Raw genomic sequence first — 25,153 nt, forward strand, 5'->3', positions numbered from 1 at the left:
TTTTAAAAACCAAAGTGAAGTATTCATATATAAGTGATATTAAGGTTAATTTGTTATAAATAATATTTCTTATCAAAATTATTCCAACAATATCAATGAGTATTGATATTGATATTATCTCTCTTTAAAAAATATTTCCAATTAATAAACCAGTAAAGGTAATATATATATATATATATATATGGGTTTATCATAAGCCATTCCTTTACTCTTAAAATAGGTACAATATTAAAAAAAAGTTTTTAAACTTTATTTTAGCTACGGTGCAAAGCTGATAACGTATTAATCTTACTGTGTGGTGTTTAATTTTATTTTTTTCTGTCCGTTATTACTTTTTCTTAGCTCTGATTAGACTAAATCCGTCAAATGATTGACGTATAGTTGCCCCTGAAAAAATATCCCTCATTCCACGAAAATGGGAAAAATCCATAAAAAAAGTACTATATTTAAATTCAGTAAATTGTATCAATTCTTAAACATAGTTTTACTTAAAACTATTGTAACCATTTTTAAATACCTTATATATACCCCTATAATGCATCATCCATTTATATATATATATATATATATATATATATATATATATGCTTTCCAGTGGGTCCAAAATTTAGTAGTCTAAAAATTAAGATTCGACCTCTCCATTCAATTTTACCAAGTTTAAGCTAATAACATTATAATTCGTAAAATTTTCGAGGGTGGGAGGTTCTAAACCCTAAAAACACGTGGCACTTGTTAAATATAGTAGGTAGAATAAACATTTTAAACTTTAAAATTGCTACCCACTTTTCAAAAATCGCATAATTTTTTTTGCTCTTTACTTCTAATAATTATTATACAATAAGTGGGAAAAATTACCAGAAGCATAAATTTCTTACTTAACCAGATTATTTATTGTAAGATTACTTTTTTTAGAAATTAAAAAAGGAAATTTTAGAGGTACCTAAAAATTGTTTAGTTTATCAGTAGAAATATTGCATAACAAAAATTTAATGATTGGTTTGGGTTTAATACATATCACAAAGTGATTGATTAATATACCTCATCCAATCCTTCAAACACACAAAATAATATCCATATTCTTTTTTTTTGGTTTCTTTCATCTATGTTCTTTACTTACTATATAAATATATGCCCATTAAAAAAGCTAATGGACCATTAGTTATTTTGCTTTCATTCTTCGTAAAAACCATTTCCCTGTTACACATATCCAAAAAAAAGTGTTGTAAAACTCTTAAACTTCTTATGTTTTTATTACTGCACTCCCAATATTTTAATCTGCTTTTAACATTCAAAATTATGACTTATTCATCTTATCCTCAAGTACGACTTAATTTTATGAGATCTTCTGGCTACTAATAATAGAACTTTGGTTGACAAACTCCAGAGAAAATTTTTATGTTCACGTTCTTAAAAATTTAATATTCCTTGTCCTTCACTCTTTGGTTCTCCTTGCACTTAATATCTGTCGCTTATTTTATTGCAAAATGAAATCAATCTTAATTTTATATTCTTTATTGCGGGTGGAAATATTGATTCCCTTCAGCTTTTGTCTAGTATTTGTTTTTAATTTTCTCAGCGTTCGAACGCGTTCTTTCTTACTTTTTGTTACACCATGTTATTCCACTTCAATGCTGTCAAACTCCCTATCATATGTATTATGCGTTCTGAAAATTCTGAAATCTCCTTTTCCAAAGATATGCATTAACTAGTTAAATAGTTAATTAAGTTTAATTTTTTTTTATTTTTAACTTTATATTAGTTTGTTCTTTTTCTAAGTAACTTTTAAATTTAACTATTTAAATTTATTATTAAAATAACTTAGTTTTTTTCAGTTAGTTATATAATATAATTAACTGAAAAAACTCAACCATTAGGCCAAAATTAATCAAATAATAATATTACTACTATGCAATAAAAGCAATTTCTATTAAGGTCACTTGCCTGCTCTCTGTTTTTCAAATAGCTTAACTACAATATGAAGGTGTTATGAGTATATATATTTTCTAATATGTATATATTAAATTATGATGAAAAATTCATTTCAATATTTATCATGGGTACTAAATATATGGGCTTAATAAAATGTTACCCTAGCCTATATAATATATTTATATAACAACAAGTATAATTCTTTTAATTTTTTTCGGGGTGGGATGGGGATTAATTTTTGAACTTGTGGGTTAAGCCACTATAGTTTTACTTGTTCAAACTATAAATTAGGAAATCATGAAGAAAAAATATAACCTTAGTGTGAACCTCGACCTAAATTAAGTTAAGTAAATATTTTTTTCTCTTTAACATTTAACTATTGAAATTTATAATTCCTTAACTTTTAACTAACTGATGTTTTTCATATTTAACTTAACTTATTCAAGTTAATTGTTTCCATTAACTTGTACAACAATAATTTTTAACAGGTAAATTTTTTTTTTACATATAGCGCAATGTAAAGTATAAAAATACAATAAATAAATTTACATTATAATAGAAGAAATGTGATATATAAAAAAAAAAAATTTTATTCGGATCTTATTTACTATAATAAAAACTTTCTTTTAAAATTTGATATGAAAAATTCCAAAACATGAAGTAACTCCCACAGTGATTTACACTCTTTACATTCATAATAGTTTATTATAGAAGTTTTTTTTAAACTTATTACTTGAACACATTATATATATTTCTTTTGCATAGATCTATCTGTGTAATTGGGTTTAATTACCTTAAAATAATTCAATATTGAATTTTTTTAAAACTTTATTAACAAAAAGATAATATTAATTGCATTAAATAGTTAGCATAATGGAAATATTTTATTAGCACCAAATATATTAAAAGACATAATACATTTTATAAGAAACACAAATGAATAAATAAATATTATGAAATAATTTTTTTCATTACAAAAAGAAACTAATTAGTTAGGAACTACATAATATTTATATTAAAATCCACAACGTTTTTAACTTTTCACAAATGTTAAAAAGGCTAGATTATAAGATTTAAAAAAATAATATTACAAATAAATAATTTATAGGTTAACAATAAATAACAATCAATATTAATAGAAAAACAAAATGTTTTTAAAATATAGCAATATAAAAAAAAACTCATATTTAACTTTTAATTTTAATGTAAAATTCAAATTTAAATAATAATTAATAGTATATTATCCACAGTAAAATTAAAACAAAATATAAGATTACTATTGTAATACACTTTAATTCAATATTAATAAAATATAAATAAATAATAATTTAATACATAATAATAATTTTAATACATAATTTATAAAGGATGAATATTTACTATTATTTTTTTNATAAATAAATAATAATTTTTTTTTTTTTTAATACATAATTTATAAAGGATGAATATTTACTATTATTTTTTTATTGTAAAAATTGAAAATCATTCTTGAAAACTAATAATTGTACTGAGTTTATTTACTTTTAAAATGTAATAAATGATTGAAACATCAGTAAATAAACTTGAACAATAATTATAACAATATTAATAAAAATCATAAATTACACAAATAATTCTAATGTGATGGTCGTTTTATTATGAAAGCTATTATAAGGCTATTATGGAAGACTATACAGCATTCTTCTTAAATATTCTTAAAGTTAAGCATAGCAATATTCATTTTTAAACATGTAACTAAAATTCTTGTTATACTAAAATATGTCTTTAAATAATGTTGTCATAAAAAAATTATTTTGTAAAAAGTGAATTCTTAGAGTATAATATAACAGATTTTTTAAATTAAATTATTATTTAAAACATAAATCAAAAAAATTAATTAACACACAAAATAAAGTATTAGATTCTCAGTTTATAAATAAATGTCTTTAATCATTCTACTATGTATGAAATGAATAATTTTAATTTATGCTTAACATACAAATAAGTAACAACTAATTAAATAGTTATACAAATTTTGTATTAAAAAATATACTAATTACTAATAGTTATAATTTCACAAAAAACCAACTCAGATTTGTCTTATAACTTGTTGTCTTTAAACATTTTTTTTATATAAATATATATATTAACCTTTGTTTAAAAATATGTTTATTGACCAATTGTTATTAAAAATTGATACATTGATCATTTAAAAATATTATTTATTATATAATTTTACAATAATATTTGAAGTATTGTATATTACTTATTTTAAAAAGTGAATTTGTTGTATTCATTTAGAATTTAGTTATAAAAAATGTTATAGACAAATTTGATTAAATGGTAACAAGAGTACAAGCATATATCATTTGACTAAGTATATATGAAATACTTAAACTAATAAGTAATTGCTTAGTCTTATTATCACTTTAAGCACTACTAAATATTATGAATAAAAGGCACATAATAACCTGTTGGAATGATTCAGCAATTAAGACATTAACACCTGTTTAACTAATTATAATGCAAAAATATCTTAGTCACTACTTTGTCGCTATAATATTTTACCAACAAAGAACCATTTATAAAACACCTAATTTTTTAAATAGTGCTTTAAGTGATCTATATATATCATAACTACATAAATATTAATAGGTATAATTAAATTTAAATTAAGTATTGAACACCTTATTTATGATCATGGTAACAATTATAAAAACATTAGTAATGGTACCATGGTTGTTGTCTAACCCAACACAATCGTATGCCGGTATCAGTTCGAATTTTAATTGATGCAGCCTCAGCAGCACGAACAGTTTCTTTAACAGACTGCATTAAATTTTGTGCATTTCCTACTAACATATCAGTAGCTTCTTGGTCTTCTTCAGAACCATGGGCACCTAACATAGTTGCTTTAACTGTTGATAATATTTTTAACTGAGTTCCAATAGTTGGTATGCGTTCACATACTTGTAATAAATTCTAAAAAAAAAAAAATTACATATATTAATCAACAAAAATATATTTATATTTAAATTTTAACTTTTTAATTCTTACAGTTCTCATTCTTTTATCAGTACACTCTCTAGCTAACTCTTTAGCTAATCTTGTTACTTCTTCTGAAGCTTCAGCAATAGCTTTTGCACAAGCAATAAGGTCTCTTTTAGTTCCTCCTTGTCCACGAACCAATTGAGAAAGACGGCCCATTAGCACTGCCATTTTTTTGGCAGCAGCAATAATTTTATTATCTTTACTTGACCACTGGCGAACTTCTTGATGTAGTCCATGTGCAGCTGCCATTATAGGATGATTAGGTAGAGGTGCATGTTTGAACATTTCATCTTCATCATCAGTTTCGGTTGGTAAAGGTGGTCTAGGAGGAGCAGCCTGTTCACCAGGTAAAGGTGGACGAGGAGGAGCTATTTCAGGTTCAATAGACAAATCATGTAAATCAGGTACTACTGTTACAGCATTACGCACACCTCGAACTGCATCTAGCAAGGCATTATTAGAATCCCTCCAGCGTTTTACAGCTTGTGAATCATTTGTATCAAGTGCAACTGGCTTAGCATCTTGAACCATTCTAGCAACAGCAGCTTGTAAAATATCAGCAGCTCTATTTAATGTAGCATGGAAAACAGGATCTTCAGAATTATCCGCTTCTTGCTTAGCTACTTGATATACTCTATTACCCAAACGTGCAATAGCTGTAGTATGTTCAACCATTTTGTTTGGATCATGTCTAATAATGGCATCCTCACATAACTTAGCATGTTTACGCATTTGATCCTCTAAAATTGAGAAATTTAGTAAAAAAAAAATGTTAGCTTAATTGTTCAACAAACAGACTAAAATATATACATACCTGATAATCTAATAAAAGTTGCTGTGTCAGTAGCTTCATCACAAAGATTTCGCATGTGAGTAGCAGTATCTGCATATTGAGAACACAAATTATCAAAATGTTCTCCTGCCACCTTATTATCAGAATACTGTGATCTTATTTGCCCAGCATTTATCAATTGTGGCCCAAGAGATTCCAGTTGTAAAGCAGCTTGAATAAGAGCTTCAGACAATTTTTTACCCCCACTACCAGTAGCAGCAACAAGTCTACCTGTACGGCCAGCTCTTTTTGACCAATCAGATAATCTATTGGCACGATCAGCAAAATTAGCTTCTCTACCAGGAGTTCCTAAAAAAATATTTAGTAATTAAAAAAATAGCCAAGTTCTTAATAGAACTATGTCAAATTATGCTAAAATCAATGGTCTGAGATACCATAATATTTAAAACATTAAGTAAATAGAACTAATTTCTTATTAGTTTTAATTAATTATTTTTAAATAAAAATATTACTAAAAGCAAAAGAAAGATAACAATTAAGAAATAGTATTTAATTTACTTATATTAAATAATCTAACACAGAAAACCCAATTTTTCTAAGAAAAATATGTACAAAGGTTTCAAAAAGTAAGGAAACAGATAAATTGTTATAAACAATGAAAACAATAGAAACCAGTTTCCTTATTAAAACTATCTATATATATAATTGTAAAAATAGTGACCAAATAATATGAAGTTACTAATTTATTTAAATTTAACAAAAAATGAATAATGAACATATTTTAATAAAAAATAACAAACCCTTGGGAACATGAACAGCATCCGTAAATTGTTTCAATGGAGTATTAATATCAACAAAATCTTCAACAACACGTCCAACTACAGCGTCTTGAATTTTTTTTTTAAGCTCATCTAATTTTTGTGATAACTTTCTAAAATAATATTATAGTATGGCAATATAAAAGTATATAAATTTCAAAAATTAAAAATAGCATTTATAAATAAAAAATAAAATAAATACCTGGCTATTTTTTGTGCTTGAGGTGAGTTACCTTCACCACGCCTGCATAAATCATTTAATTGACGACTTAGAGCTTCTACTTCATCACAAAGATTTAATATTTCAGCTCTTTGAACACCAGGAAGTCCATCAGCCACCTACAGAATATAACAGACATTCAACAGTATATTACAACAAAATTTGTAGTTAAAAGAATTACCTTGTATAATTAATAAACAGAGTAATACATTTAACTTTAGCCAATAGATTTCTCCTTAAGTAATAAAAACATCAATAAGTTTTTTCTATTTTTACCAAGTTTTAAACACTTTTATATAGCGGTTAACTTTATTTATACTAAATATTATAAATAAATGAGCATCATTTTAAATTTAATATAACAGTAAAAAATATATACAAAAATATAATTTACACATATGAATATTAACATAATATCTCATACATCAATTTATATTCTCAATTTATTAACTATTAAGTCATTTTTAGGTCCATCTCATATTCCTCATAAGAATGCAATCTTTACTATTTTATAGCAACATACATATTTAAGTAGTTTACATAAAGTGTCCCAAGTTGTTTTGACAAATCTAAATAATTTTCTCGTAACAATTTTTTAGAACATTGTAGGCAGGATCATGCTGAATGGTCAACGAGGGCAAGTGGCCCCTTAGGGCACTTAGAATACATTTGAGGAACGCTCAAGTTATGAATACATTTTTTTTTGCATAAGATGTATTTTATTTAAAAATGTATTAAATAAGGGTGCCAAATATATAACTGGCCTAGGGCGCCCCAATGATAGATACACACTGATTATAGGACACTCTATATAATAGAAAATAATCTAAATAAGAAAATAACTAGTCAATAATAACTTTTAACCTATAATTTTAGAAATTATTATAATTCTAAATATAGATTGAGGTTTAAATATAACTAATTTTATTATTATATTTTTTCATTGCCATCCTTCTCTTGCCCAGCTTGACCAGTCCCAAGTAGTTGGGATTAAGGCAAGGAAAAAAGTAGATCTTGAAAAAATTAATACATAGTTTTTCTATTAATAAGAATTACCTTATGTGCTTCTTCTACAATCAAAGCTATTGCTTTTTGTCCTAAACCATTATCATTTCTTCCAGGGTTTAACAACCATTGTCTTGCTTGATCTAATTGTCCACCTAAAGTATGAGCAACTTGCTGTCCTTTAGCAGCAACTCCACTTTTTTCAGTATCATTAACTGCTTTTGTCACCAATTTAACCAGTTCACCAATTCTTTCATCAATACTACGCGCCAAACTTTCAGCTTGAGCTGTAGCTCCTTTACCATCTTGTCGCAACTCACAAAGAGCATTTGTCATAGTGTTTATCTCTGAACAAAGTTTTTGTATTGGATCTCGAATTTTCGGTGGACAACGTTCAGATATTAAATGAGCTTGATCAAGTAATTGACGAATTGCTTTTTCACCTAGACCCCCAGGCATTGATAAAGGTTCCTATAGTGAATTTAGTATTAGTAGAATATATAAGTACAAATAGTTGAAAGATATCATACTTCCAACTACATTAACCTTTCTCTTTAGTAAATTTTGGCTTTATAAATTTGAACTTTAACATACATATTTTTTCAAATTTTATAATTTTAAATTATTGTATGTAAAAATCATAGAATATAAAAGGTTTTCACTAAATAAAGAATTAGAACATTAGTTATGGGTAAGAAAGGGTGCTCAATTTAGGGTAGTATTCTTTACAAATTACAGTAAAAAAAATATATGTATTAATTTTATAAAAAATTTTAATAAGTGTTATTATACAATTATAAATACAGTCATGCAACCTATCAAAAATATATCTATTATAATATAATATATTAATAAAATAGCCAATTTTTAGAATAGATTTTAAATAATAATTTGGTGAAAAAAATTCTCATTAATGTTTGGTAGTTAATTTTCTGTAACATTTTAAATTTTGTAAAAATTTGCATTTTTCTGTATTTATTATACAAATTATATCAAATACTGGCTATGTTGTATAAAAAAAAGACAGAAGTAAATACTATCTATTCACACTAAATATGATATGAGTATGGATTTTTCCATGAAAATTATTAACATTCTAATGATTGATTTCAGTTCAAATAAAAACACGAATAATACCTATTATTTAATAAATAGTTTAATCTCTAAAGAGATAAAACTACTTATCTTACTTTTCTTCTGTCCTTGTCTCAACACATATTTCAATGTTTAAAACCGTAAAATAACACATGAAAATTCTAATTTTCACAAACTTTAAAATCATACAGACTATTTACTACTGAATATTAATAAGATATTTTTCTTAAAATTTACTATGCAAAATAGTCATCTTGGATTTTTTGTACATTTTATTTAAAATTTAAAAATAATTAATATTTTTAATAAAATGTAAAAATATAAATTATTGAGATATAATTATAGACCTAACGTATAACTGTTATTTAAATAAAAAATATTAATTAGATAAAAAATTATTTAAGTTGTCAGTGAATGCTGATATATTATAATTTTTTATATAATTTTATATAAAAAATGTATAATTTTTTTTTAAATGTATGAAACCCACCTGAAGCCAATCATGAGCACTGTTTACTTTACCCTCAATTATATTCAATGCTTTACGCATAACTGTTATATTATCAGCTTCCCATTCATCTTCATCGTAAGTTGTCAACTGAAGCACTCTTATAATTTCAAGTATTTCTCCAGTCATTCTACTAGTGAGATAGTCCCTATTTTCTGCAGCTTCAGCTGCACCTTTTCCACCTAAAATAATAATTTAAAATTACACTATAAATGTTTTTTTTGTCAATGTCAATGTATCAAATAAAGGAGATAAATGACAAAATTAATAGTGTCAGATAACTGAAAATTGGTTTTGCATCTGAATTATTATAATATTTCTGAAAACAATTATGAACTCTCAACTATAATAGATATTTTCTTTATACTAGTAAAATGTGTTAATTAACTATTTCAAAAGATATTCAGTTGTTTGTCTTTTTTACAAAATTATGAAAAGTGGACATGTATTCTATGTACATAGTAATTTAGTTAATGTCTCTTTTAAAATAAATTTTCTTTGTGTTCATAAAAGATATATTTGTTGATTGGATTATGTGAAAAATTAATTTTAGGTAAATATGAACAGTTTTATAAACTAAATACCCTCAACTGTTAAGCAGTTTTTATTTTTTAAACATTATTTTTTTAAATAAATAAATTAATACCTTCAGATAAAATATGAATATAAATTTTCATGCTACATATTAGAATAGGTGCTAATGTCTTGACTTGATCTAGACAACGAACAAGAATGTCTCTATGAACTTGATGAGTTAATTCTTTTTCTCGAGCACCAACTTCCCTAGACACCTTAGAAAATATGAACATTTTATTTAAAATTTTAATAAATTATGTTATATTTTTGATCATACTCTGCTTAAACTTGGACTCAAGTCTTTAAGAAATTGCACTAAATCTTCCATACTTTCAATAACTTCTGCAACTGCCAAATAATCCAGCACTTTTTTACATTCTCTTATTATTTTTCTTACTTCAGATTCATCAAAACAAAGTAGCAAAGAAGAAGTCCCTTGCAAAATTCCTCTAGAACCTTCTATAAGTTTTCTTCGTGCAGGTCCACTATATGGATCTTGTTTTAACATAGCAGAAGCTTCTTCAAGTAATCGTGAAGCTCCTTCAACTCGGTAAAGAGCAGAAGGTAAATCTTGTTTAAGGATAGGATCATCACTACAATTAATTGTTTCTTTACCCACTTTAATCAAATTCATTACAGCACGACTAACAGCTTGAACCGGCTTTTCCAGATCTGGCATTGCACTTCCATCTTCAGCATCTTCATGTAAAATAACTAACCTAGAAACCTAATCAAAATAATTATAGAAGAATATTAATAATAGTTATTATAATACTTTTAGAAATATGATATAATTTAATTCAATATTTCATTTTTTTAATACAATCAATGAATCAATTATTTTTAATTTCAAAAATGAAATATAGTAATTATGTGTTTGGACATTGTAGTGTATTAGTATAATATACTCTAAAAATAATACTCAATGAACCTCAAAAACAAACACTGCACTAAAATTATAAAAAGTATATCCATGCTATCTTAAAGAGGAAATAAAAATCACTACATATTTATGATATAGTGTATTACATACAAATCATAGCATAACTTCTAATAAAAAATTTATCATATTAAAAAACGGTAAAGAACCACCTTTTTATACATATTTTGTCACCAATAATTACACATAATATTTGTAAAACAAATTTTAAACAATTGGAATAAAAAAAATCCATAATAATTAAATAATTAACAACATATGTGGCTAGTAGTATATTCAATCGTAAAACTAAAATTACTCTCATAGCTAAATTAAGGGGTATTTTGAAATGAAACTTCTTAAAAATGATGTAATATTTATAGTCTAGTTATAATATGATTGATAAAAATGTCTTCCAAATTTAATATAAATGTTTTTTAATAGTAGAAAACATTACATTAATAAAATATGGTTTAAATTGTACAAGTGCAAAACAAGGCAATGTGGCATCCTTTTAAACAAAATATTATTGAAGAACTATTTATTTAAACATTTTTTTTTTTTTTTGATATATAGACAAGAAAAAATTTTAACAGTTTTTATATGTATAAGTAATATTTAAGTTGAGTCAGCATTTATGACTCATGAATTAGGAATTGATAATGGACAATTCTCAAGTTCTTAACATGATATTTATCAAAATAAAATATTAAATTACATGTTGACATGTAATAACATAAAAATTTGAAAAAAGAATGTGTTTATTGTTTAACCTTAATTACAAGGTATTTTTATTAATAATTAAATCTCAGAAAAAGCTCTGCCAAAACTGTACATTTAATTATCCAGCTTGTAAATACATTTAATATATTCATAGTAAATATTCTCAAATATAAATTTATTTTAAGTTATATAAAATTTACATTTTTAGGAGTATACAGTACATTTTAATGAAATAGTTATTTCTTTTTAAATGGGATCAATAAATTTTACTTCACTATATTTATATAGACACTGTATCTTCAAATTCATATAGAAAACTGCAAGCATATCTTGTTTTTTTTAACAAGTGCATAGTAAGTATATCAATATTCCATAAAAATCCCTGAAGATTACATTATAAATGACTTATGCAAAAATAAATTAATATAAAATTTGATTATTTATAAAAAAATAAAATAAAATAATTTTCTTGTATATTTTATAAATTTTGAGTTAACACATTTTTTAATGTAAATCTATTAAAATAAATATTTCAAGATTTATAATATAAATATAACCTTTACACTAAAAAAAAGTTAAGATAATAAGACTTGATAATTTGTTCAACCAAGGATAACCATTATAAACATATTAATTTCCTTGGCATTTCCCAAAATAGTTTTAACAAGGTGAAAATATAAAACAGATGTTCTTTATAATGATCACTAGTATTCATTTTTGCAAATGAAATAAGGAGATTAGTTTATAAATCAATCATCGTCATAATAATGTATTGTGAAGTTTAACATCATTTAAATACATATCATAATACCACTATATTGACGTTTGGCAACTATCCATTATACTATACAGGATAATTAAATAAAAAAGCTATAAGTATAGATTCATGGTAGATGATTAATAATAAAATAAGGTCAAGTTTGTGAAATGAAAATTAATAACGAAAAATTGATGACAATTGTAAAAAAATATGGTCACTAATTTAACATAATCATGTAAACATTATATAAAACTAAATAATTTGTAAAATAATTTTACTTGTTGTGCGACAGGTTCCAAAATGCTTTCAATTGTTTTCGTGTGAAATACAGGCATTTTTAAATTGGCCCCTTATAATTTTAGGTATACTTTGTGATGAGTGATAATATCAATTGTTGTCGTTTTGATGATAAAAGGTGCAAAACGAGTACACACACACGAACACACTTTCAATGGACCAGCGAAATAACCATTTATAGGAAACGATGTTGATTTCTTAAAATAAACAGAATACTAACACACCAGAGGTGTGCCGAACTCCCACTACCCAATGGTATTTGCTCACTAGATTCTATACTACGAAAACTGTAGAAGGTGGGATTCATTCGTCCACCACTTCTACGGCTATGCTTGCGCTAGTTAGTCACCGTTAGAATAATTTGGTGGCGTCAGAGTTGATGATACCAGAATCGGATATACTTAAACAGGAGAAGTTAATGGATAAAAATATTTTTTGACCACTATTGTAGTTTATCTTAGTTAATGAATTAGACAATAATGAAAATAATTGGATATGTTATAAGATATAAACATAAATATTAATATAATATCATTATCAGGGTCGAATTTAAAAATTATTACGTCCCTTTCATAATGGGGCATAGTAAGTGGCCAATTTACCTCAGTCGGGAAAGCGTTGTGCCTCGGTACATAAATACCAAAGTTCGATTCCGTAGTAAGAAGCTATGAGATGTTTCTATCTGGCACAAACAATAATTTTTAAAAGAGGAAATTAAACATAAATAGATAAATAAGATTCATAAAATTTATCGTAGGTGCAAAATGTGAGGAGCTTAAAATATTTTTATATTAAATAATTATATAAAAATGTATTCCCTTTAAAATTCCAGAAAAACTTTAAACATTGTTGTAAACAATTTTTAAGTTGGAAAAATCCCTCATAAAAATTTTGTTGAGACTGTGTATTTTACTTTTTTTTTGTATGAAATTAAATTCATTTAAAACATATAAAAATGTAATCATTTTTCAAATGTTGCTTCCCAAATATGCTACCAGAAACGAATAAAAATTACAAGAAATTTAAAGTAGTCCTTTCATAATTTTTCACAAAATTTCCTCACATAAATATATTTTTCTTCGATGTTTAGCTTGCAAAAAATTTAATATTCGTACTCTAGTTATATTCATATTAAAATTATTTCAGTTAAATTTTAAGTAAAATGAGTTCGACATGAAAATAAATATTTCAAACTTAACAACTCCTTTAGTTTTTACGATAGAAATAAGATTATTATTGAATCTTCAAAATTAACATTTATATTCGTCCATAATATGAACTAATATAATATAATTATAATATTATGAGATTAAAATATTTCAAACAACTTTTCTGAAAAATGATAAAAATTGACTCTCGCCAACTTCGCTCTAAATTCTATGTACCTATTTCACAATGAGGTAACACTTTTACTAGATTTTATTAACTTAATTGATCTAAATTTCAAATTTTGCTCTAATAACAAATTACAGCGAGCACAGGAGTATGATTAATTGAGGTTGAAATATATAAACATCCATTGGTGCCACGTTAACCAAGTGTTTATATTTTAATGTTAATCAAAAATAAGGGACGGTATTTAAAATTAAATAATCCTTTTTTCAAAATTATTATGTAAAAAAAATGAAATACTCAATTAAATCGAAGTCGGTCGATTGAAAAATTCCAGGGACAGCCAATTTCCTTTTTTACTTTTTGCACAAGAGCGGCTCAATAGATAAGCGTAGGACTGATTTGCTGTAAAATATAATTAAATAGTGAGAACGTATGTTTTTCTTTTAGAAGTATAACAAACATTTTCTTGTTTGTGCTTTTTAATTCATACAATATATTTTTCATTGAGAACTACAAAAAGTGTCATATGAAATATCAATTATCCTTGATCTGCTTTGAATGGGAGGTCAATGCCTAATATATACTATCTAGTTCCGTTATGTTCCCATTTTAAGTCTATTTTAACCGGTGACCATACTTCATTTTAAAATTCTTTGGGTCTTATGTTGATGTTAAAAGTAGCATTAGAAAATTTTTTATTTTACTAAATTCTACAATATTTTAGTTTTACCTATAGGTAAAACTAGTTTGAATCCATAACTGACTTTACGGATATATTCATAAAGTCGGATATATTTTAAGTATTAAATATTTAAAACATTTTTATTAAGATAGTTTTATCTATTATATCTATTATACATTTTTTAGTTTGTTTTAAATACGCATTAAGTCTTTTACAACAGTAGTATTAAAACCACTTTATTTAGGAAAGTATATTTTGATCTCGGGTGAAAATTCCTTGTAGACCAGTAAATTTATTTATAAATAACAATATGTTTTTTAAGTATTGCATCAAGATCTTCAATTTTATATACTAAATTATTTATATATTAAATTGGTATTTAATATATTTTTTTGATTCAAAAGATAGTATAGTATATTTGTCTATGTAAAAGATTATTTAGTAAGATTTGATAATAACTATGAATATATTCTAATCGCCCGTATTTTGAGTTTAAATCCAACGCCATTTTTAAATGTATGAACCATGGTATAAAATTGATAACCTAATACTAAAATATGAACATGCAGATAATTTTTGGGTAGCGGCTTTAGCTGTTGTTTACATGTATAATATCTGTTATCGGTTGTATGTTTTAATTGTTAATTTCTAAAACTATAAAAAGTAAGCTTAATTCGAGATTTCCAAATCTTGTTTAGCATTTCTTATTAAGTTACTTTGTTATTAACGTTTTCTATATCATTTCTTTGTTTAATATTAACTATACTGTAAAATTATAAAGTTAAGATTTGGTAAAGAAGTCAAGGACCGACTCGTGAAATTATCAAGTTCACTTTTAGATATTAGTTTATGCAAGTAGTGGTATAATTAAATTTACCAAATTTACTCTACGTGGTATATTTTTAATTTTACTTAAATATATATCTTTAAACTAATACATTTAAAAAACTATATCAGTTAGTAAATTTTTGTATTTGGAACTTTTATATCGTACTATGATTATATAAGTTTTTGATATATCAAAACTTATGATATTAAACAATAATATTTTAATAAAATTTGATAAATATTAAATTCAAAGTTACATAATTTAATTAATGTAGGAAATTGAAACATTAATCTATATCTAAATGCTTATTTCAAAATATGGCACTTTTGTACTTTGTATATTAGTTTCATCATATTTTATATAATTATAGTATTCTGAAAAATACTTAAGTTTTCTTATTGAGAGAAATAATTTTTTGAAAAGAAATTTAATTTCACAGGCAACTTTTTGAATATAGATTCTTGACTTAGAATAAATATTAAAAAAAATAAAGTTTTTGATTATTAATCTTAGTTCAAAATTGTAATAATGATTTATTTTATCAATATTGATTATACTAAATATTTAAATATCAATTTTAGTTAATACAATCTAAAGTTTTTTTATTATATTTAAACAATAATTTAATTATACAGGTTGGATTAGAAACAAGAATTAGTATAACACGTTTCTGGTTTGTTGTTCACATACGAGTAGTTTGATTTTTTAAAGTTTGTAATTGACTTTATTTTAAAAATTAAGCTTAACACTTTACAATACCCTTTCTAATTAATAATAAGCAATTTTTAGTCTTGAAAATATAATTTTTTTTAATTAAAAAAATTAATTTATATCACATTTGAAAAAAAAGTAAAAAATTATAGTGTAGTAGAACTCAGTGTAAAATTTAATTTATTCAAAAATGTATACTATTTTAAATTATTGGATTTTATTTATTATTTTAGATACAAAATCCTGAAAATGCTGGATACACGACCTAATCATACAATTTATATAAATAATCTTAATGAAAAAATTAAAAAAGAAGGTTAATTTTTCATTTTAAAAGTAAATTTTATAAACTAATATTTGTAATTTTTGATTTATTTATAGACTTAAAAAAATCATTATATGCTATTTTTTCTCAATTTGGACAAATTTTGGATATTGTTGCCATGAAAGGAATGAAAATGAATGGCCAAGCATTTGTAATTTTTAAAGACATCACTAGTTCAACTAATGCATTACGTGCTATGCAAGGATTTCCTTTTTATGATAAACCAATGGTAAATCAAATAATTTTTTAACTCTAGAAACAGCTAATGAATTGCTAAAATATAGTCACCAAGAGTAATATAGCATGATTTACTTACTAACAATAATAACTTGTCATTGAAATAACATAATAATGAATTTTTAAAAAAAATTTTGATTATTTAAATTAGTAATCTATGCATGCTAAAGTAATTAGTAATGAATAGTCATAAGTTATTCTGTATATTAAATATATTTAAAAAATCCATTTATCTTTTAAATCTTAATGATTTTTAGCGTATACAATTCGCTAAAACTGAATCTGATATTATTGCTAAAATGAAAGGAACATTTGTTGAACGCCAAAAGAAACCTAAAAAACCAAAAGAAGACGAAGAAGCTAAAAAAAGACGTAAGGCTGCTAAAGAACAAGCTCGTGCTTTAGCTCAACAGAATAATCCTGGTGGTGTTGCTGGTGGAAGTAAGTATATTTATTTGTAAGGGTATAAATATATTATATCAAAAGAAAAATAATAATTAAATTCTCAAAAAAAAAATTTGAAATAGTGTTGCCAAATGTTGGATCTTTTTGTATGAACAGATAATTTTGGGACTGTTAAATAATTGGACTTTTAGAAAATTAACTTGCTTTTAACGTTTAATATTGTATATAAATCAATAAAAAAAATGATAAAATTTTGGCAAGGAAATTGAACCTCAAAACTTGGTATGCCAATGAACTAAGTCTTGATCAAAGTTGCAAAAATACTTATTGAAGTGCATAAAATTAAATGTTTATTTTATCAGTTTTTAAAGTTAATATTGATATTTGGATGATAAATTTAAAGTAATTTTATAAAATTAAACCAGTTGTATTATTACTTGTATTGTATTAAGAAAATAATGATGAGTATGTAAACATTTTAACAATTAAAGTTATGGATAAGTATCATTTTATACTCAACAGCAATAATATATTATCATTTAACAGTTAAAATATATAAAACATTCAAGTATTTAATTTCAGTATACAATTTAAATTAGTGTATTGTCTCTCTCAAAGTATAAAATAAATAATAAAACCAAGTGTTAAAAAAAAATTTATTATGAATAATGCATTAAATTCTTCTTAGATTACATTCTTTAAAATTATTTAATATTCAAAGAATATATTTGAGACATGCATTTTTAGTCACTATATAAACATATTAGGAGATCTGAAGTATGTGAGATTTATATTATGGAAATTGGTAGATTTTTTTTATTAAAATATTTTAAGTAATATGTTTCAGAATAAGTACTTTGAATATTTAAACATAATATAACAGTTTTGAAACTTTGAAAATATCTTTATACATCTCAAATAATTTTTTTATAATTAATAATAACTGACTAATTGAATATTTAAAAATTAATATTTCCTTTTATAGATGTACCTGAACAGCCACCTAACCAAATTCTTTTCTTAACCAATCTCCCCGATGAAACAACTGAAATGATGTTATCTATGCTTTTTAATCAGTAAGTAAAATAAAAAATTTTCTTTAACTTGGTTCTTCATAATTATTCATTTTTATTTTTAGATTCCCTGGATTTAAAGAAGTAAGACTTGTACCAAATAGACATGACATTGCTTTTGTAGAATTTGAAAATGAACACCAATCAAACACAGCTAAATTATCTCTTAATGGTTTCAAAATTACTCCAACACATGCTATGAAAATAACATTTGCTAAAAAATAATTTTTTAGTATAGAAGAACAATGATTGATTGACTATCAAAAGTAACTTATATTTATAATGTGTATAAGTTATAATAAGGTTATAAAAAATAAATAAAAAATATATGATTTATCTTAAATATATTTGTTTTAAAAGTGTCTTGTATGTGTCTTAATCCGAGGTGATGATGAAGGTAGAGGTGGAGGTGGTGAGGTTGTATAAGGCATAGGTTTGTAAATAGTTCCCCATAATATAATTGTATCACTTTCTACATGATGAAGGAAAAATAAGAATGGTTTATTTACATTGAAAACGGGTAAACCACCTCTTGACACAGTTACAACAGTTGCTGCTGAAGCAACTGTTCCTACTTCATCCACTACAATTTGTACTTTATGCAAAACATCACTAACGAAAGCCATTGAATCTGTTGCCATATTTATCATATTTGCTTGTAAAGAATCAAATATTTTATTGACGCCCAATTTCTAACAAATAATTTTTATAAATCAACTTATTCATTTGATTAAAAATATTTGATTACCTGCATGGCTGGTCGCAAATTAGTAAAAGAATCTAGTGTCATTTTAGGTATGAAATAAAGAAATTCACTAAGTGTAGTGTTCATAGTTATGTTTTGTAAAGAATATCCATCCATTTTAGCCACCAAATCTCTAAGAGAAGTATTTGTGTTAGGTAGAACATAATACATAAAAACTTTTCTGCCCTTATAGGGTATGCCTATAGCTTTAAATCCAAGTTCTTCATTTGAATGATACAAAACTTCACTGTTTCCCACCATTGTTGGTACATAGATATTATCTTTATTCTCACGATTAATTTTTTTTTCAGGCGCACTTAGACCAGCATAGAATGGTTTTCTAGGAAATAATATAAGTTAAAAATATTGTAATGGTAAAAATGTTTTGTTCTAGAGCGTTTACTTACACTCTTGTATAGTTGAGAAGGAATGGAGTTTCCCATTCGCCACTAAAATAGAGAGCACTTGCTATAATTGTTTTAGTATCGGGTAGAGGAATATCTGGTAAAATATCGTTAATTTTTCCACGAGTTTGATTAGATACCCATCTAGAGTAAAAAAATATCTAATTGTTAGCAAAATATTTCACTACAAAATCATCATTCTTAATATTTTATCTCTTCTATTAATTATTTTAAAAATCTTATATTAATTTTTTTTATTTAAAATATAATATATAAAACAAACATTTGTTGACATAAACGAAATAATAGATTTCTTCTTATTAAAACTACTATTAAATAGGAATTAATTCAAACCTAAAAAAACATTAATTTCTTTGATTTATATTATTTAATATAATATTTATAACATTAGTTCTATAAAATGCCTTCCAGTGGACCAGTAGAATATTGTAACATATGAATTAGACTATTGTTCTATATAAAAAATATACAGGATGATTAATTTATCATTGATCATTAAATTTCTCCTACATTAATAATAATTGTGAAAATATTTTTTTTGATTTTGTTTAGTATTATTTATTTCTCAATTTTTTTTAATGTAGATAGAAAATTATGCGTGAGTTATGTTTTAATGTTATCTTCTGCTGCGGTATTCCTCCCACCTAGATATACAAATTTTAATAACTTCCGAGATACTGGTTCAAAAGTTGTCATTGACCAGCTATTATCTTAAATACATCATTTTCTATAATATAAACAAGTTAAATATATATGTTGCCATTAAAAAAAATAAAGTTAGTATCCTTATAAGGAATAATTCTAAAAAATATTTAACCACAAATATTGAGAAATAATTATTAATTAGATAAACAAAATAAATTTCTAAATTATTATTATTTTAGGTGAAATCTAGTGACCCGGGTTAAATCAACCACTAAAATATTGTATATTCTTAATATTACAATCTAGAACAATGAGTCTACTTAAAGATTCAAAGAAAATATATGCATTTTTTTAAATCTATGTAAAGTAAATTTTTTAGAAAGTAACATTTCAATATATTTGATAAATAAAAATGTTATTAATGTAGAGTAAAATATGTTTGTAACTTACTGATTTATCCTTTTCTGTGCTTGGAAGCCATTATTTTTGAAATCTACTATAATTAGCTCACTTTTAAGTAACTCTTTTGCCATTGCTCTATATTTTTTTGTTAAATTATAACCATCTTGAACAAATATAGATTTTGCTAAATTAATTTGTGTTGTACCTACAGTATTATTAGTATCAATTTGAAATTTATCCAGTAACAATCCTAGTCTTTTGAAAATATTTTCATTTCTAAAAAAATGTTAAATTTAAAAACCATAAGTCAAAATATTTATATTCATACTTTTCAATAGTATCAACAAATGTACTATCAAAACCCAAAAATTTTCCAACTTCTGATTTAGATTCACCAGCTGTTGCTAATAGAATAAGAGCCATAGCTGCAGCTATACTTATAGGTGAAATAATAATATTATGATCAGATTTCCGGTTTTTAATATTTTCACTATTAATTGCTTTATCAAGATTTATTGTTGCATTCCTTAATCCAAATGTTAACATCTAAAAATATTTAAGCAAACTTAACAACTAATTCAGTTAATGTAAATTAGATGTGATAAACTTACCTCTTTGGTGTCAGTTGCAATTGGTGCTATTTTATTTAGTGGCATAGATACTTCCAAAAGTGAAGAAACAGGTGGCATAGATAAATGCATTGGAGGTGGTGCTTTCCAAATTTCTTTATTAGAATCATTTTGATTTAAGGGGAAAATAACATTAGTATTATTGGGAACTGCTAATATACAACTCATATATGAACATAAAACCAACATAATGAATTGCATCTGAAATAATTAAAAATTTTAAAGAATCTTTTGAAATCAAATGTGTGGTATTTATATATAAAATAATTTGTTAAATTTCTGATGATATTTACAGTTAAAAGTGCAATTGTTCCCACCCAGATAACTTAAAATGGAAAAACCCATATGAAATGTTTGACTAATACTAAGCATCCAATGATCTTAAGCACCAATTAAAATTATTATTCATTATACTAACATTAAGAACTGAATACATAAATATATATGCAACTCAAGTCACGATTTTCATTCAAATTCTCAGCATTATAATGAATACTTCATTTAGTTTTTAGTAAACAGTCATAAATGTTACTGTCATTCATTAATTTTTAAGCGTGTTACCTACGAATAAATACAATTCTTAAAAAATTATCCTTAAATACATGAACATAATTATGTTTCTATACTAACCTTTGTTGAGGTTTCGTAACTCAAATTGTTTGGTGTTAAAAGATAACACTATTGAAGAATTCATAAATAATAACTGATGAATTTTTCAATCGAATATTATAAGTAATAATGGTCAAGGTCTGATGTATATGGGCGTAAAGTAGTGGGGTCACTCGGAAAATATACACACCAGGTATAGCTATATTCTAAACGATAAGTGATATGATTTGCCTTCCTGTAATATGTAATTTGTATTATTAGTGGTGTCGCAGCTCAAACCAAACTCGTTTAGCACGTTCTTTACAAATACGTTAGTTTATGAATACTAAAAAAAGTATTAAATCATTTATTGATCTTTAAAAAAAATTGTTAGTCTAAGTACAAACTTTCTTAAAAAATAGTGTTCGATTTACAATTGAATCGATCATTCCAAACAGAACTCTAGCCAAAAATTTTCAACATTTATGATAAATAATTGAGTCTCCTGTGTAAAAAAATATATGTAATAGACTCAAAATTAAAGGAATCAGTGGATAAAGGTGTTAACTAAATTTTTTTAGTGACTTGTTAGATGTATCATATCTAAGTTAAAGTATATTATAGAGCATTTCTAGACCAATATTTTCCCTCTTACTAGTTATTTTATATACTGTATATGAAAAAAGTTTTAATATTTAGTTATTTATTTATTTCCGAGCAATTTCAAAATTTCAGTTACACCTTTATCCGCTGACCCCTTCAATTATTCGGAAGATATTTTATCCCCGGTAGAACCAGATTTAAAAAAGTTCTCTTATAAAAAAAAATTGTGGACTCATTAGGAAACGTTAAATTAGACTCTTGTATAGAATATATAATTTATATATTTATAAAAAGAATCTTCTCTATATATTCACAAATTTTTCTTAATGATAATTTATTTTAATTAGCTAAGAAAAGACATATAGCCGTTGTATCCTACAAAACTTACCTCAATTTTCTCCGAAATTTGCGAATATTGGATTAATTGATAAAGTATAAATTGAAAAAGATCTTATTGGATTATAAAAAGTCTGTTAATGTAAAGATTTCTTATAATATAGGAANTATTGGATTATAAAAAGTCTGTTAATGTCAAGATTTCTTATAATATAGGAATATTTAATAATTTACTTAAAATATATGTAATAATGAAAAATGTTTAATTTTTAATTTGTTATTATTTTTGGTGTTTAAAAACATGATACCCTTGCTTTAACAACACACTTAAAAAAAATTAATTTTATTATACATATTAAAACAATTTAAAGTACCTTTGTATAAAGGTGCAATTTGAACAAAATGTTTAAGGATCTAATTTAATTTTTCTTCTCCTTAAAAATTTTTTTTTATGAATTAAGATGTAATTTTTATATCTTTTGAGGTCTACGACAAAATTGAAAGAAACGGGAGATAGAATCCCTTTATATCTCAAAATTGCGTTTGTACCTATTAGAATATATCTAAGCATTAGATAGCATCAGTAGTTTTTTATTCTACGTTTATAAAATATGATATGAATCAATATAATACGTCTCTCATATTGGATAATTTAGTAAAAAAATTGTGATTCAGAATATTATTTCAAATATAAATATATATATAAATGACGTATTTACGGGCGGTGTCTATGGGGTCTGGACCCTCCTTAGACATATAATTATAGTATCAGGGGTAAATCTCTCCATTACTATACGTTTTAAAAGATATTTTGTATGGAGGCTAACTCCATACAAAATTTCTAAATACACTACTGATTTATAAAATAAATTGTTGTAATTTTATATTAATAAATATTATTATTAATAAAATTAAAAATATAAATGTTATTATGACCTTGTGTGATTAATTGGAATACTTGTAATAGTTTTATTCTTTGATAATTCTAACACCATTTTCAATGACAAAATTCAATTCTAAATATGCTAACAAAAATTCAAATTACTTATGAAATACTATAATACTAGCATAGGACTTTAATAATGAGCGTAATTGGCTATCATTAAATTATTAATATTACATTATAGTTATGGAGTTAATGAATAAATTTAAGAATAATATTATTAATGATATGAAGACAGTGTCGTCCATTTTGCTATCCAGAAATTACATACGGTTTTTGAATATTTTTTAATATTGGAAATCCATAGTCAAGGGTTTTCAAGTTCCTCAAAGTATTTTGTTTAGAGGGGTGATAATTTTACTACTCTGTTTGCTGAAAATTATTAAAAAATCCTTGTTCCCCATAATAAATTACTATTTTTTTAACAAATTTTGCATACTTAGACTACATTAAGATCATATTCTTATTATTTGCTTCTAAAAAACTATTTTTACAAAATTAAAAAGAAGCCTAATTTTTTTACAAATAATGTTGATAAAATTGTTAGGACAAGTTTTATTGAGTTATAAACATTTTAAAATGTATATAGACATGTGGAGCAGTCGACTGTGCATTATAAATATAGACCAGTATGGGATATAAGCACCATATACCAAAAAAATATTTTAGTGGCTTTTTTTGGGTGTAAAATGTTAGTTTAGCACGTTCGATAGAAGGTAGCTTAGTCTTTTTAGTACTGGATAGGCCACTGTCTATATCTGTAATTGAGTCTGAACCAATCATAGGCTGTCCTTGAGTAGTTTCTATAGTGATTGGACTCTACCAGTGAAATTTGCTAAATTATACCGAAGTATTTAGCTTATGTACTATATAAATACAACTTAAATTAAAAAAATGATCATGGTGGGTAAATGTATTATACTTTCTTATAAAAGTATTTATTGTTAAATACAATTCTTTTATTTTTCGTAGGTTGGAAAAGGGAACAGATTTCTTGAGCACAATCTACCAAAATAGTCTCTTTAATAAGTCATTGATTATAAATATTTGGGTTAATTTACATATGGAAATCTAAATGCAAACTAAAGCTGGGGGTACTGAAATTATGTTATTGTTATGCTCACAAATCTGTATGAACTACATCCTTATAGTCCCGGGTAATATTCCTTAGATCAATATTTATTATAAAAATAACCAAAAAGACATTACAAATTGTATATTTAAAACGTCGTCATAATTTACGTTTGTTGTAAACTACTGATAATAAAAATCCTTCGTAAGTAGAAAAAAAAATAATTCCCACATCATTTTTGTGATTTAAGATAAGTACTCTAACTATAAAAAGGCTGCAACTATTAAAGTATAGGCGTATTTATAGTTGCATTCATCCGTAAATTGACATGCCAATTTGATGATACTATATCACATTATAACTATTTTTAATGACTGATGCAAAATTGAGTAACTTTTTAAATGATAAACATTTATTTATAAGAAATAAATAGTGATGACCCCCCAAAAAAGGTGTCGAAAGCCTCTAGGTTGAGTACAAACGAATTTTTTAAAC

General features: G+C 24.5%; 3 protein-coding genes across 8 annotated transcripts; 1 reads left to right on the forward strand and 2 right to left on the reverse strand.

Moving 5' to 3' along the window:
* Window positions 1-4,347: 4,347 nt before the first annotated feature.
* Window positions 4,348-12,941, reverse strand: LOC126896979 (vinculin). The gene is made up of 10 exons (XM_050670262.1): window positions 12,655-12,941; window positions 10,252-10,701; window positions 10,045-10,189; window positions 9,381-9,580; window positions 7,847-8,266; window positions 6,773-6,909; window positions 6,553-6,683; window positions 5,774-6,100; window positions 4,966-5,699; window positions 4,348-4,890 (listed from the first exon to the last, which is right to left on the reverse strand). Exons 1-10 carry the CDS (start codon window positions 12,709-12,711, stop codon window positions 4,630-4,632), a joined length of 2,862 nt encoding a protein of 953 aa, XP_050526219.1. The 5' UTR covers window positions 12,712-12,941; the 3' UTR covers window positions 4,348-4,629.
* Window positions 12,942-15,309: 2,368 nt separating this feature from the next.
* Window positions 15,310-18,613, forward strand: LOC126896981 (U1 small nuclear ribonucleoprotein A). Of its 4 annotated transcripts, none has more exons than XM_050670267.1 (6): window positions 15,310-15,584; window positions 16,464-16,546; window positions 16,612-16,784; window positions 17,050-17,233; window positions 18,183-18,273; window positions 18,336-18,613. In XM_050670267.1, the coding sequence occupies exons 2-6, from the start codon at window positions 16,480-16,482 to the stop codon at window positions 18,493-18,495; spliced, it is 675 nt and encodes a 224-aa protein (XP_050526224.1). In that variant the 5' UTR covers window positions 15,310-15,584; window positions 16,464-16,479; the 3' UTR covers window positions 18,496-18,613. The 4 variants fall into 4 exon arrangements, with proteins under 4 accessions (XP_050526224.1, XP_050526226.1, XP_050526225.1 ...); XM_050670269.1 differs by having other exon boundaries at window positions 15,310-15,551; XM_050670268.1 differs by having other exon boundaries at window positions 15,310-15,541.
* Window positions 18,524-21,891, reverse strand: LOC126896980 (leukocyte elastase inhibitor-like). Of its 3 annotated transcripts, XM_050670263.1 has the most exons (8): window positions 21,747-21,888; window positions 21,535-21,677; window positions 21,099-21,317; window positions 20,816-21,033; window positions 20,536-20,763; window positions 19,423-19,563; window positions 19,019-19,355; window positions 18,524-18,962 (listed from the first exon to the last, which is right to left on the reverse strand). In XM_050670263.1, exons 2-8 carry the CDS (start codon window positions 21,550-21,552, stop codon window positions 18,624-18,626), a joined length of 1,500 nt encoding a protein of 499 aa, XP_050526220.1. In that variant the 5' UTR covers window positions 21,553-21,677; window positions 21,747-21,888; the 3' UTR covers window positions 18,524-18,623. The 3 variants fall into 3 exon arrangements, with proteins under 3 accessions (XP_050526220.1, XP_050526222.1, XP_050526223.1); XM_050670265.1 differs by lacking the exon at window positions 21,535-21,677 and having other exon boundaries at window positions 21,747-21,891; XM_050670266.1 differs by lacking the exon at window positions 21,747-21,888 and having other exon boundaries at window positions 21,410-21,539.
* Between the last annotated feature and the right edge of the window lie 3,262 nt (window positions 21,892-25,153).

This window comes from Daktulosphaira vitifoliae, unplaced genomic scaffold (genome assembly GCF_025091365.1).
Source record: "Daktulosphaira vitifoliae isolate Bord-2020 unplaced genomic scaffold, ASM2509136v1 Scaffold_1, whole genome shotgun sequence".
Lineage (NCBI taxonomy): Eukaryota > Metazoa > Arthropoda > Insecta > Hemiptera > Phylloxeridae > Daktulosphaira > Daktulosphaira vitifoliae.